Below are 15,399 nucleotides of genomic sequence, written 5' to 3' on the forward strand. Positions count from 1 at the left end.
CAGGGCAATTACATCGAGAAGTAACACCAGTTTCATCGATTTCGGGTGAGTAGTTAATTAGAAAAAAAATCGGAGGCCATAGAACTTGAATGCACCTCGTATTTTAACTGCTGCTTAATAAGCAGTTTTAAACTGTATGCATAATACTTAGCTGTACTTCACCATGTACTGAAGCCTATGATGATATGATAAGGGGATAGGGTAACTTCCTGAGCCATGTTGTGAAAGAGTTAACTTTGCATGCTAGTCTAAGAAAATCTTATTTCATGTTTGCGATCGGAGCATCAACACTGTGAAAAGGAGTCTGCATTATCTTGGAATTATTTTTTTCATGTATACAGCCACATCAGTTTAAAGTAAAACACTATTATCATAGCAAACATCTTTAGGCATCAGAAATTTCATCAATTCATTCAGAAGTTGAGCAATGGAGTTTTCAACCCTCGGCAGTTTAATAGTAATGGTGGAGAATACCCCCAATTCTGTGGATCAGTTGAGTCATATTTTTTGTCAATAACCACCCAGATATCTGGACTGTTGCATCCCTTGTGTATTCTGTTCATGATATTTTTGATGCACTGTGGCAGATAATATATAGGGAGGGGAAAGGATGAGAAAGAATATAAAGCATTAAAGGGTTTTAAGAGGTTCTCTCTCTCTCTCTCTCTCTCTCTCTCTCTCTCTCTCTCTCTTCTCTCCCCCCCCCCCTCCCTCTCCCTCCCACCCTCCTCCCCCTCCTCGACCCTGCCATCTTTAAACAAAGAATAAGTGATACATACGAAAACACTTAGTGATGTGGCACATTGATTAATATGTCTTTGTGGAAAGTTCTGGTAGAATATAAATACTTTAGAAGTAAAGGAGATCACTCACCAAAAAACAGAAGCATTGAGTCACACACACACACACACACACACACACACACACACACACACACACACAAAGGGAAAAAAAATATTTACTAGCTTTTGGAGCAATCCTTTTTCAAGCTAGAGTGTAAACACACACACACACACACACACACACACACACACACACACATATGCCCTCCCTACCTCCCTCTTCAGACTTGCTTTCAATAGATTATGAATTCAAAATTCTATCCAGAAATTCTTATGTAGGTTTCCTGCAGTTTCTGTAGGTGATATGAGGTAAGTACCAGAGATGACTGATTGTCTTGCCCTTACTTGCCCAACCTGAGCTTGTACTATCTATGGCTTGTTAATTCTGGTCATCCTTTTTCCCTCCCCGCATTTGGTTAACATCACAGTTGGACCTGACTGAAGGTCTGAAAAATCGCACACCAGTAAGTAAACGAAACTGTAGGCTCTCTTAATGGCAGTTCCAACACTGCTTTGGTATAAAGGACCAGCAACTCAATTTATTTATTATTAGTGAATCCGGCAATGCTTTCCAATTGCTAAATATGTGGGCACTGAATATACATCCTAATCTCCTCTCCCATTTTTCTGTATGTCTTCTCCTCCCCTTCTCTTTGTCCATCTCCTGCTCTTCCCTCTTTCTCTTCGTCCACCTCTTCTTCTCCTCTCTCTCACTGCCCATCTCTTCAATCCTCTCCTCCCCCCCCCCCACCAAAAAAAAGAATATCTCTCCATCTACTACTCACCGCTCTCTCTATTCGTCTTCTCCTTCCCCCTCTCTGTGTCCATTTTCTCCCCCTCTCCCATCGGTCCATGTCCTCTTTCTCTCTGACTTTGGGCCTTGTTTGCAAACGAAACCTAGATTGGGAAATGAAGTCATTTAAACTAAATGGGTAAATCCGAGTAATATAAGGGGTACAGGAGAGACCTCTCCAACTGCTGGATCTGTGAGGATAGTAGCTTCAATGACAATATTTCTCATACTTTAAATCTGTGAAGGGGTAGGATTGCAAAGTTTCAGATGATTCAGATTCTATTGTAGTATTCTAATCAGAAGTTGATCAGAAGCCATAAATAAAACATTCCTCTTAAAACTGATTGCAGCAAAGAAAACAAAATGGCACACTGTCATGTATTGTCATTGTTTGTTTAAAATTACATATAATGTGAAAGAAATGAAGAAACTCTTTGTCTAATGGTTTAAAGGTCATGATATCTAAGTTAAATCTGACTACAAAAAAGAAAATCAAACTGCCAATTTTTGCAGCACACCATTCTCTTTCTCGTAGTTGGCTTTAACAGAAAATCTGTCCATTATTGTTCAAAAAATTATATAGCCTATGTCCATGTGAGTGTTAGTTGAGTATCCTGCAAGAGTTTGATGCAAAATGGTCAAGGTTTTTGAGATTTTTGCTAACTATGTTTGTCCTTTTCATATTACAAATATATTTATTTATCATATATATTAGCCTCTATCTGTACAAAAGTTTATTAGAATATCATGTAAAAGTAACAAATTGGTCAAGAGTTTTTTGAGATTTTTTACTAACAGTGGTTCCCCTTTATGTATTCCATACATATTTATGTAAAATACATATTTTAAAAATGTGTAGCCTGTGTTCATCGGAATCTTTATTAGAGTATCATGCCACAATTTGAAGTAAATCGATCAAGGATTTTTAGAGTTTTTTTTTGCCAATGTTTCCCCTTTATCTACTATATATACATTCCTGCACCACATATATTAAAAAAATATATAGCCATTGTTCATCAGAATATATATTAAGTAGCATGTAAAAATGCAACAGCAGAACAATCAAACTGATCATAACATTCTTTTTGTTCTGAAAACATGTGACAGCAGAACTGTCAAACCAGCTGTCATTTTTATTTCGTTGAGATTTTCATACAAAAACACCATCCATATTACCAACTTTTCCAGTGGATTTTCCAAAAATGTTCTTTGTTACAAACCTTGAATCGGCCAAATTGGTTGAGCCCTTCTCAAGTGATGATCTTTTATACCTGCGGCAACTGATTTTTATTTATATATATTTATTTAAGTTTCTGACAGAGTTGCATAGTTTTGTATGTTTGTGTTCATTGTCAAACCGTTGCCTCCATCTCTAATGTTTGACTGTAACATAATTCCAAAGGAACATTCAAAAGACATATTCATACATCAGATCAACATACCAAATATCGTTAGAAGTCGAAAGGGGCCTTTTGTTGTTTACTGTGTATTAATGTGCACACATTGTTTGCAGCTGTGAATAAAGAAAATCGTCTTCCTCCCCCTCCTGAACCTTCTCTTTGTAGAAAAAAATGTGGGTACAGAGGGGTATGTTCTGTACATCTATCACAGATTAATATTAATAATATGCGCATTCCATTCATCTTTTTCTATTGTGCAACAACAACATTTTCTGCAAAACCAGCTGCCGAAGTTTTATTTGTGGAAATAAAACCCCTGTTGACAGCTGCAGTTCAGTGTATGACTGCATTGCAGTCTGAGAAACTGTCTGTTGGTTTGTGTTTTGGGCTCTTTGGCTGATGTTTGTTGGTGGAGTGTGAAGCTTTGGCAATGCAAGCCAATCATTCTGGCGAAACGTTAGAAAACTCACCAAAAAAATGTCAGCTGAAGAACCTGAGGCAGAGGCCAACAAGCACGTTTGTCAACAAGTGGTCACGAAAGCCTCAACAATTTCATTACAGTCTGTTTAAGGGGTCTGACACTGCAGCGTTTTTCAAGTGTTGTAAGTTGAAGGACTTTTCAGTTAGTTTGTGCTCTGACTTGCATGCAGTAATAGAATCAGGAAATTTATTCTATGTCCTTTATCCATATTCCCCTCCAACATAACGTACTGTCACCAACAATGTTTTCTAGTCTTACTGTTCCAGTAGAGTAAAATATTGAGTCATAATACTATACAGAGCCCCTGCACAGTGACCAAGAGATTTTTAACATGGCCTGTATCATTCTTCTGTTTATGAAAGAGGTAATACTCATTGAGTAACTGATCAGCATTACTGGTAATTGAAGATCCTGTAGTAGTGGGACTGGGCATATTTTCTCTCAGTACTCAATTGTTGTCTCTGAGTTTGTGATGTACTTATGTTTTTTCCTCAGTCAGAAACCACTTCTTTGCAGTTCTACTCATATTAGGGAATTTATAGTACACAACTTCATACTGAAGTAGTTTTTTAAATGTCTGTCAGCATTGGAGACATCTGAAGTTCACTTTTTGTAGTTCCAAATTGCCACTTCAGTTGCATAGGTGTTACTGTTTGATACGTCTACAACATATGGGAAAATATGCGGCCCAACTGTGATACATCCTCCAAGCAATTAAAAAAAAAAAAATCATCAGCATTCACCTTAAGAATTATTTGCCGAGACTGCTGTATCTAAATCGGAATATCTTGGATATTTTAATTCTCTAATGTGTTATACCATAAATTTGTGTGTCAGCATTATGCAACTGTTGCTGGCTAATGCAACACTGAAACAACTTCCATCTATTGAAATACACAATACATCCATGTTTCTCAGTCCAATAGCCCCAACAGAACTCCTAAATACCATTGATTCACTGAAGAGTAATTATTCAACTGGTATTGATGATATCCCAGATTATATTATAAAAATAACAGCAAGACACTCTCTCCTTTATTAGACATATGCAATTCATTCCTATCGTGCGGTGTCTTCCCACAGCAACTGCAAATGGAAAAAGTAAGGGAGACCAAGAGATGAATGCACTAAGCAGATTCAGAAGGATGTAGGTTGCAGTAGGTACTGGGAGATGAAGAAGCTTGCACAGGATAGGGTAGAATGGAGAGCTGCATCAACCAGTCTCTGGACTGAAGAACACAACAACAACAACAACAACAACAGCAACAACAACACATGTGTGTCTTGTTCTAAACAATTCCTTACTATGAAAGAAATGGTTTACACTATAGCCAAAGCATGACATCTGCTGTGAACTTGCATCTCTGTCACTAGCCCAAAAGGGGATAAAGTATGCTATTACTAAAATTGTCAATTCCCTACTGACCAATATTAAATGCATGAGAGACAGTACATCTTCTTTTTAACACAACTTAAGGAAATATCTCCTAGATGTGTCTCTCTATTCTTTATAATAATTCTTCCTTTTTATATATTTAAGTTTATGGGTCAGTGTTCCTAATAGTGTAGTGTTTTTTTTGGGGGTGGGGGTGGGATGGGGGGGGGGGGTAGCAGATGTTAGATGTTCATACATTTAGTGGTTAAAGGTATTGGTGGATTGATGACTAATAGAGTACTGTTCTCTATAAGGTATGTTTCAGTTGCTGTTCTGATGGGAATATTGCTGTCTGGGATCTGCACAATCAGACATTAGTACGCCAATTTCAAGGTCATACTGACGGTGCTTCATGCATTGATATTTCTGCGGATGGCACAAAACTGTGGACAGGTGGCCTTGACAACACAGTACGCTCTTGGGACCTCAGGGAAGGACGACAGCTGCAACAGCATGACTTCTCATCGCAGATCTTCTCTCTTGGTTACTGCCCAACAGGAGAGTGGCTTGCTGTCGGCATGGAGAACTCAAATGTTGAGGTATTGTGGTATTCGGGTGGTGGAAGAAGTGGAATAGTATGTAATAAGTAGTGTTGTGAATATAATATTATTAGAGATGTTAGACTAACTATGTGAGAAACTACATCAAAAGAGGCTCTATTTTTGCAATAAAATTAGCTACAAAAGCATCACATTGGTGAAATATAACTTAAAATATGAATTACTGGAATGACAATTTGAATCATTAATATCTTGGGTAAGAAATGTTCATTTTTTGTGTTTTACTTTCAAAAGTATCACAAGCAACTAGAACTGTACATATGGAGACGATGTGTACGCCATTGCACATTACCAGTGCAATTGGATTACCATTGCATTTGGATTGCGACCATCTTGCTAGACTGCTGTCTTTTGCACAGCAAGTTTTACTGTCTATAGACACACTGTTGGCAAGTGTGCAGGTGAGGTGATGTACAGGTTATACTGCTTGCAGACAAGTTACTAATGCCTCACATGTGGTGGTCATCTCTTCTTTTATGCTGTGAAAGCACTTTGTGTTCCAGACTTCCGGAAATTACTGTAGATCCTCTCCTATATTGCAACATAAGGCAAAGCTTGGGAGCAGTAGTATACTATTGTTGGTGCCAATGGATGACATTCTACACATTGAAAAAATATGTGAACCATTTGTTGTGGGAAAACTTCATACTGCAGTGATATTCATTGATCACAGACTTTTTCTATTGATAGGTACTTCTCATTTAGAGATAACAGTGAAAATATACTTCTTCAATTTAATGATAATACTGTAGTAGTCATGACACACTGAAATTGTGTGGAGGAGCTGCAGTTTTCCGTGAAAAAAGCAAATGGTAAGGAAATGGTTCAAATGTGCAAAGCAAAGGAAATATCTCACAGAAACTCATTAAGAACACACTGGATGTTGGAGCAGCAATTCTGAAGTGAATGCTTTAACATTGCCAGTAATAGCAGTGCCCTGATTCTGATATTGATCATCTTCATGGCTGGTTTCCTCCCTTCCCCCTCCCCTTCCCTCCCTCTCCACCTTCCTCTGCCGTTTCTAGTCTTCATCTGGGAAGAGTATGGCAGAGGGTACTTCCCATTGTACCATCTCATAGTGTTTTCTGTCATTCCATTCACAAATGGAGTGTGGATAGATTGACTGCTTAAATGCCCATGTGTACACCGCAATTGGTCTAACGTTTCTCAATAGTACAGTGGAGGTATGATTTAAAAAATGCCTTCAGTTACAACTTTTCATGTTTTATTAAATACAGGATGCATTTTGGACCCTGTGTGTCCATCATCAGGTGTAATGTGCCTTAATACACGTTTTATTTCTTATCTTGAATGAGGTGAAATAAAACATGTATTAAGACAAATTACACCTGATGATGGACCCACAGTGTCCAAAATGCGTTGTGTATTTACTAAAACACGAAAAGATGTGACTGAAGGCATTTTTAAATCCATACCTCCAGTGTACTGAATACAGTCACGTTTGAAGCTGCAAAATGTGGATAAAATTAAATTTCTCAATAGTGCCTATGTGAATAATACTTCAGTGGCTGTAGTACAGTCCTAGATTCCTCTCTTGGTATTAGTTCTTAAAACTTTGTAAGTAATCTTTCTTAGGATAATTGACTTCTGCAATAAACTTTTTCATCTCGGCCATGGCACTTTTTGATGAGTCAGACAAACCTGTAACCATTTGTGCTGCCCTTCTTTGCGTACATTCAGTATCTCCTGTTAGCCCAGTCTTATTTGGTATAGGTCTCAGATACTTGAGTAATATTGTAAGGTGGGTTGCACAAATGCTTTACAATCAACCTCTTTTGTTAATTGAGTGGATTTTCGTAGTATCTTAAGAAAAAAGTGAAATTTGCCACTTGTCTTATGTCTGGTTCAACCAGCTAGTTGTGGCTGTAACATTTTTGTGCTTTTGAAGAACTGTTTAACATTTTGGAACATTTAAAACAACCTGCCAATATTTGCACCACTAATCTTATCTAGATCTGACTGGGTGTTTGTGCAACTTTCTTCTGTTCATTATAAGTAACAGCATTACTGCAAGATTGCAAGGTTAGAATTAATGTTGTCTACCCGGTCATTAATATATAATTTGAACAGCAAGGGTCCCAATGCATTTCTCTAGGGCAGATTTAGTCACTGTTGCATCTCTTGATGACTGTCCTTGCAAGATAACTTGCTGTGTCTTCTGTACCATGAAACTATCAGTCCAGTCACAAATTGCATTCGGGAGGACGACGGTTCAATCCCGTCTCCGGCCATCCTGATTTAGGTTTTCCGTGATTTCCCTAAATCACTTCAGGCAAATGCCGGGATGGTTCCTTTGAAAGGGCACGGCCGATTTCCTTCCCCATCCTTCCCTCACCCGAGCTTGCACTCCGTCTCTAATGACCTCGTTGTCGACGGGACGTTAAACACTAATATCCTCCCCCCCCCCCCCCCCCCCCCCCCCCCAGTCACAAATTTCCTTCGATACCCTATATAATCATACTTTCTCTAATAAGCACTGGTGTGGTACTGGGCCTTGAGAGGTCAAAAAATGCTGCATCCAGTTTATTGATTTGATCCTTGACTTTCCAGTTGTCATGTGAGAAATGTGTGACATGTGCTTCATGTGGCAGATGTTTTAAGAATTCAGTTTGGTTGGTGTGGAGGAGATCATTCTGTGTAAGATACCTCATTATGTTTGAGTTCAGAATCTCTTCTAAAATCGTATAACACATGGATGTCAGTAAAATCAGAAGATAGCCGTGTGGATCACTTTTGCTACACTTCTTGTAGGTGGGTGTGACTTCTGCTTCCTTCCAGCCATTGGGCATAGTTCTTTTTTGAGGGATATACTGTATCTTACGGCTAAGAGAGGGGCTAACTTAGCTGCAAATTCTGTATAGCAGGATCAGCCACGGTGTACTAGACTGCACGTCAGCACGATGTGCTGGCAAAGGATGAGCCTGTGTCAGCTTTGCTCAGTACTTCTTGGAAGTATGACATTCTTCTGGTATGGTGTCAGTGCTGTTTACCCCTCTGCTATTTGTTCATAGTGTAAAAGTAGTTCACAGGTCCAGTTGCTGTTTGCACAGAAAGAGGCAGTCTAGTTATCTAACACAGAAGCCTTTAAAAATGAACGGTAGTGATCTAATACAGAAGCCTTTAAAAATGAATGGAAATGTCTGAAGAAAAGGCTAAGAAATCTCAGTATCTATACAGTCGCATAATCGACAGGTATCGCAAATTTGCTATGAAATATCATTACACCAAGCAGAAAGAATTTAAAGATTTAGTTGACGATCAAAGAGCAAAAAAATTACAGTGATCAGCAGATTGGATTAATGAATTGTTCTGTATATCAAGAAGCACTTTGTGCTAAATTTGCAGGCATGGAACACATGATGAAATGAGTGGTACGAATAGTAAATTTTCTGAAGTCACACACATCATTTCACTGTGAGCTGCTATAGTTTTTGAGTGCAGAGATATTATAAGTTACTGCAAAGTACATTGGTTACATCAAGGAGCATGCCTGGCATTATTTTTTGATTTAAAACCTGCTGTTGTTGAATTTATGAAGGAAAATTGAGAGTAGGAATGGGATTCCAGACCTTGCTTTTTAAGTGAATTTGACTGCACTCTGACCACACTAAGACACTGCTGTGTGAGAAACATAATCACTTCTGATTGGATGGGGCTGCATTTAAAAAGAAAATCACATTGTGTAAGGAACAAATCCTGACAAAAAAAAAAAAAAGGAAAAAAAAACTATTTGTTTCCCCTAAGTTCACTGGTATTGAAGAAAATGCAAGGCTTGAAAATTTCATTGTGGCCATGAAGGAATGTCAGGGATAGTTTTCTAAAAATTTTGAAACACTGCCAATCTTACCTCTGTTTTTGAGCTGTTCTTGAGACCATTTGCTATTTCAGTTGAAAGCACCTCTTTGCATGTGCAGTTGGAACTGAGTGATCTGCAGTATAATTCCTGTTTAAAAAAATGGTTCAAATGGCTCTGAGCACTATGGGACTTAATTTCTGAGGTCATCAGTCCCCTAGAACTTAGAACTACTCAAACCTAACTAACCTAAGGGAATCACACACATCCATACCCGAGGCAGGATTCGAAACTGCGACCGTAGCGGTCGTGCAGTTCCAGACTGTACCACCTAGAACCGCTCGGCCACTTCGGCTGGCCCTGTTTAAAAGAAAATTCTTTTACATTGAAAGTGTCTACATTGTTTTCCTCTGAAAGAGTTTCTACAGTGAGGTTTCAAATGTGATAAAATATTTGAATCAACGTGTGTGTGTGTGTGTGTGTGTGTGTGTGTGTGTGTGTGTGAGAAAACAAACAATGAAAAATTCATAATGGAATAACAACAATATTATGAAAAAGATAGACTGCTATTTACCACATAGAAGAGATGATGAGCTGCAGACAGGCACAAAAAAAAAAAAAAGCCTGCTATATATTTAAGTGTTTGTCCATAAGGCCTCCATATAAAGTAGAAAACACAAACATAACTCACACGTGTGTGTGTGTGTTTTCTACTTTAGAAGAAGACCTTTTGATGAGTAGCAATCTATTCTTTTCATAATATTGTTGTATGTGCGAGAACAGCTTTCTTCCATCATTAACCTAAATAAGTCATAATTACATGGTAACGTGAGTATGAAAATCTGTGAAATTATGTGTCTCTGTCCATGTTCCAAAAGTTTGTACCAGATAAAAATTATATTATGCCTTCAGTACACGAAAAATAATTAAATAATACTGCAAAATTGTTTTCTTAATGACCTGTGTTGTTAAGAAATATAAAATATGAAACTAAGTCCTATGCACTGTGATTACATTGTCATTTAAATGCGATGCATTCACAGTTTCTCCCTCCTTGTGCCAGGCGTGGTGATGGGTGAGTGCGCAGCTGCTAGGTGAGAGTCTTATGGTATGCAAGACATAGCCCTGCTCATGTGCTGAATTGTTGGCCATCTCTGCTGTATAGAATTTGATAGAGACAGAGCCCTGCTCATGTGCTGAATTGTTGGCCGGCTTTGCTGTATAGAATCTGATAGTGTTTTATGGGGCCCCCTGAAGTCATGTTCAATTTTAATGATTTTGGCTGTTCCTCAACACCATTGACATCTGTCATATATCTGTATCTTCCTTTGTAAATAAACAGTTTAAAATGAGACTCAGCATTCTGCTTTTGTTTTGCCAACCTCAGTTTCACTTCCTGTGTCATCCATGAGCATCTGGATAGTGCTGGTGCCAGTGATAGTATTTACGTATAATCTGAAATTCTTTTTGTTTTGTGAGAGGTATTTTTGATAAGATTCTGTTAAAATAGTAATTGAAAGTGTCACAATTGCCCTTTTGACAGTGAAACACATTTCATTTAGCATCTCTCCCTAAATCCCTATGTTTTGTTTTCCACCTGTTGTGCAGTACTATGTGTTTCTTTAAAGAGACTGTACACAATGGGGGTCCCTCTCATTAGAAACAGTTCTACTAGGTACACAGCCTACCTATTTAGTGCTTGGTTAACTATTCTTCTAAACTTAAGCAACAGTTTCCTACATGCTCCTATACAGAGTGAAATGGCTTTTAGTTCCTTCTTGAGGTATGGAATTGCTACTTCTTTATCTAGTTTACTGAATATGCAAATCCTTCTAATTGTTTTAGTAGTCCTTTGTACTTCCTTAATTATCACTGCTACAGCTGCTTCATGGTCAGTGATACAGGAGTCATTATATGTATGGAAAGTGGACAGGTCTATATGTTACAAGGATATCTACTATATTTCCTTCACGAATGAGTATCTAAGCTATCTTTTTGAAGTATTGTAAGAGATGTCTTGTCATGCCCACACGCTTGACATATGTGCAATAAAGACGACCATCACTATCAACTGGCACAATGAAGAAAGATTATCCATTACTGCTTGACCTCAATTGCCACATTAATTATGCAATTATAAATAATCTTTTTGTGGATTTCCAGTGAAGAAATTTCCAGTGATGTATTGCATGAACAAACTGTCGCTAATGATGGTCTTTCTGTCATCTGCAAGTATGAAGTGGTGTCAACCACAATCCTATTATTCTTCTAACTTGGTTGTGCTGTGCAGGTGAACTTGAATGTCTCAACAACAGAGCTACTGAGCATCTGCAATTTACTGTCATATGTGATTTTTCCCTCTTTAGAGCCTCAAAGATTCTTGCTTTTCCTTGATTGACTGATTTTGTTGTTATCTTTGCTTTGTTTTGCAGTCTTTTAGAAAATATTGTATTTATTTTCTAGTCTCAGTAACTTTACAGCGTGAGTCAAAAAGGACTTTACAGCTTTGGAATTATGTAGAAATCTATTGAGATAACTTAGAGGGTCAGTAGATGTATGGAAAGTTCTGGTTGAGAATAACATTACTTAGGAATAAAGAGAGAATTCACTGAAAGGCAGAAGCGCAGAACCATCGACAGATACATGAACAAAAGATACAGAAATTTGCTTTGCTAGCATCCAGAATGAAATTCCTTTCTCAAGCTGTAGGAGACACACACACACACACACACACACTCATTCACTCACATGCACATGCCTGTCTCACTAATTGTGCTCATTCGACTGGCAGCTCTTACCCGGCCCATGGTTAGTGCACTGGGGTGAGGTGAGGGCGCAGGGTGGGGTTGTGTGTGGGATGGAAAGAGGCCGAGGCAGGGAGAGGGTTGGAGGGAAGCATCTAGTGGCTTGAGTGGGGAGCCATCCATGGGCCATCTATAGAGCACATCCTGTAACTCGCTGTGCCCCCACCCAATAGTGTGTGTGTGTGTGTGTGTGTTTGTGTGTGTCCCATTATTCCCCCCCCCCCCCCCCCCAAATACTTGTCAGCTAGTTTTGTGCTGTAATCTCACGCCCTAATCTGTTAAATCGCATGCTCAGCTGTCTGCCGCCTGCCCCCTCTACCTGCACCCGTAGGTAGCCCACAGATGGCTCCCGCTATCCCTCACACACCCCAATCTGCACCCCACCTCACCCCAGTACACTCACCAAGGGACAGGAAAGAGCTGGCAGACAAATGAGCACAATGTAGGGAGACTGGCATGTGATGTGAGTGAGTGAGCGAGTAAGTGCATAGCTTTTGCAACCCATGGTTGCTTCATCAGGAAAGAGGGAAGGAGAGGGAAAGACGAAAGGATGTGAGTTTTAAGGGAGAGGGTAAGGAGTCATTCCAATCCCGGGAGTGGAAAGACTTACCTTAGAGGGAAATAGGGACAGGTATACACTCGCGCGCGCGCACACACACACACACACACACACACACACACACACACACACACACATATATCCATCCGCACATATACAGACACAAGCAGACATATGTAAAGGCAAAGAGTTTGGGCAGAGATGTCATTTGAGGCGGAAGTACAGAGGCAAAGATGTTATTGAATGACAGGTGAGGTATGAGCGGCGGAAACTTGAAATTAGCGGAGGTTGAGGCCTGGTGGGTAACAGGAAGAGAGGATATATTGAAGGACAAGTTCCCATCTCTGGATTTCTGATAGGTTGGTGTCAGTGGGAAGTATCCAGATAACCCTAACGGTGTAACACTGTGCCAAGATGTGCTGGCTGTGCACCAAGGCATGTTTAGCCACAGGGTGATCCTCATTACCAACAAACACTGTCTGCCTGTGTCCATTCATGAGAATGGACAGTTTGTTGCTGGTCATTCCCACATAGAAAGCTTCACAGTGTAGGCAGGTCAGTTGGTAAATCACGTGGGTGCTTTCACACGTGGCTCTGCCTTTGATCGTGTACACCTTCCTGGTTACAGGACTAGAGTAGGTGGTGGTGGAAGGGTGCATGGGACAGGTTTTACACTGGGGGCAGTTACAAGGGTAGGAGCCAGAGGGTAGGGAAGGTGGTTTGGGGATTTCATAGAGATGAACCAAGAGGTTACGAAGGATAGGTGGACAGCGGAAAGACACTCTTGGTGAAGTGGGGAGGATTTCATGAAGGATATGTGTGTGTGTGTGTGTGTGTGTGTGTGTGTGTGTGTGTGTGTATTTGTTTGTTTGTTGCATGTTTCTCCTACAGCTTGAGCAAGGAATTTCGTTCCAAAAGCTAGCAAAGCAAAGCTTTATACATTTTGTTTGTGCATCTTTTGATGGTGCAGTGCTTCTGCCTTTCGGTGAGTTAAGAGGTGGAATCCAAAATTTTCAAGGCTGGTGCTTCCATCTGAAAAGTAGGAGTACTAGATCTTTGCACTGCTAGGTGGCAAGAGCTGCATATCTGATGAGTCAGTGTGCAGAGTGGCATTCAGATGGGAGGACGTGTTGCATGTCCACAATGATTTCCGTAATACTCTGCATTCGGTGTGTGGCGATTTTATGATGGATCCGTGAACAGAACAGCGCGTGTGTATCAAATTCTGTGTGAATCTCAGGAAAAGTGCAAAGGAGGCCCCTCCAAGATTCAACAAGTGTTTGGGGGACAGAGCATGAGCCGTGTGTTTGAGAGGCATGCTCATTTCAGGGCCGGCCATACAGACGTCAAAGATGATGCTGACACTGGAAGGCCTGATAGCCACACAACGCCAGAGATTGTAGCCAAACTTCAACAACTGGTTCGTGTGGATCGACATCGAACCATTCAAGACCTTGCGAATGAAGTGGGTATTGGTTATGGGACATGTCAACGAATGTTGACTGATGAATTGGGGATGCATTGTGTCGCCGCAAAATTTGTGCCAAGGATCTTGACTGCCAATCAGAAGGCACAGCATGTTGAAGTGTGCACGGACCTTCGTCAGACCGCATCTGATGATCCAACCTTCTTGTCACAGGTTATCACGGGCGACGAGAGCTGGATTTACCGTTATGACCCAAAGACAAAGCAACAATCGCCCCAGTGGAAGAGCCCAGGCTCTCCAAAACTCAAAAAAGCGAGACAGGTGAAGAGCAAAGTGAAGAGCATGATCATCGTTTTCTTTTATACCAAGGGAACTGTGCACAAGGAATTCATCACACCCAACCAAGCAGTGAATTCCATGTACTACTGTGACGTTTTGCGACGGCTCCGTGAAAACGTGCGGTGATGATGGCCTGAACTTTGGCATCAAGGGAACTGGCTGCTGCATCACGACAATGCGCCCTGTCACACGTCCTTGCTCACCAGGACCTTTTTGGCAAAAAACAACATGGCGGTTGTATTCCACTCACTGTACTTGTCAGATTTGGCACCTTGTGACTTCGTACTATTCCCAAAACTGAAACTGAAGTTGAAAGGCCATTGGTTCAACACTCTAGAGAGGATTCAAGAAGCATCGCTGGCGGTGATAAGCACCCTCAAAGAACACGACTTCCAGAAAACGTTTGACCAGTGGCAGAAGCTCTGGGACCAGTGTGTACATGCAGATGGGAACTACTTTGATGGTGATGGTGACCATTAGTTCAAAGGTAAGGTTTTCAACAGATGGCAGCACCAGTCCTGAAAATTTTGGATAGCACCAAAATAATAATTTGTTAGAAATGGTAGATATGTCTTTTGTAGCAAACAACCTCAGGTTTGATTTACATAGTTCATGAATACCCCTGTCTGCCACCAGGAGCTTCAATTCCACAGATTGATGAAGATAACCGAAATGGAATGGTTTATTACCAGCAAGATTCCTGTTATATCAGAATAACACAATAAAATCCAAAATACTTAAATGCTTCATTCACAACGATACTGATTCGCAACAGCGCTTCACAATCCATAACAATTACACAAGTCCAGGGCACCCCAGTTCACATTTGAGATGGTAGAGACAGTATCCTAAGTTCCACAGGGTTCATAGTACGTGTGGTCACTAGTTACAAGTGCAAGCAAAGGCAGGTGCTAGACTCACTGTACGAAGCTGTTGCAGTAGCCTA

The 15,399-nt window shown here is 40.2% G+C and overlaps 1 protein-coding gene across 1 annotated transcript in view; it reads left to right on the forward strand.

Annotated features, from left to right (window-relative positions):
* LOC126094552 (protein groucho) overlaps window positions 1-15,399 on the forward strand; it is a 701,311-nt gene that overhangs the window by 662,960 nt on the left and 22,952 nt on the right. Inside the window, exon 16 of the mRNA XM_049908986.1 lies at window positions 5,206-5,490. Within this exon, the coding sequence (XP_049764943.1) occupies window positions 5,206-5,490 (285 nt within the window). The remainder of the gene's footprint in view (window positions 1-5,205; window positions 5,491-15,399) is intronic.

Source organism: Schistocerca cancellata, chromosome 8 (genome assembly GCF_023864275.1).
Source record: "Schistocerca cancellata isolate TAMUIC-IGC-003103 chromosome 8, iqSchCanc2.1, whole genome shotgun sequence".
Taxonomy (NCBI): Eukaryota; Metazoa; Arthropoda; class Insecta; order Orthoptera; family Acrididae; genus Schistocerca; species Schistocerca cancellata.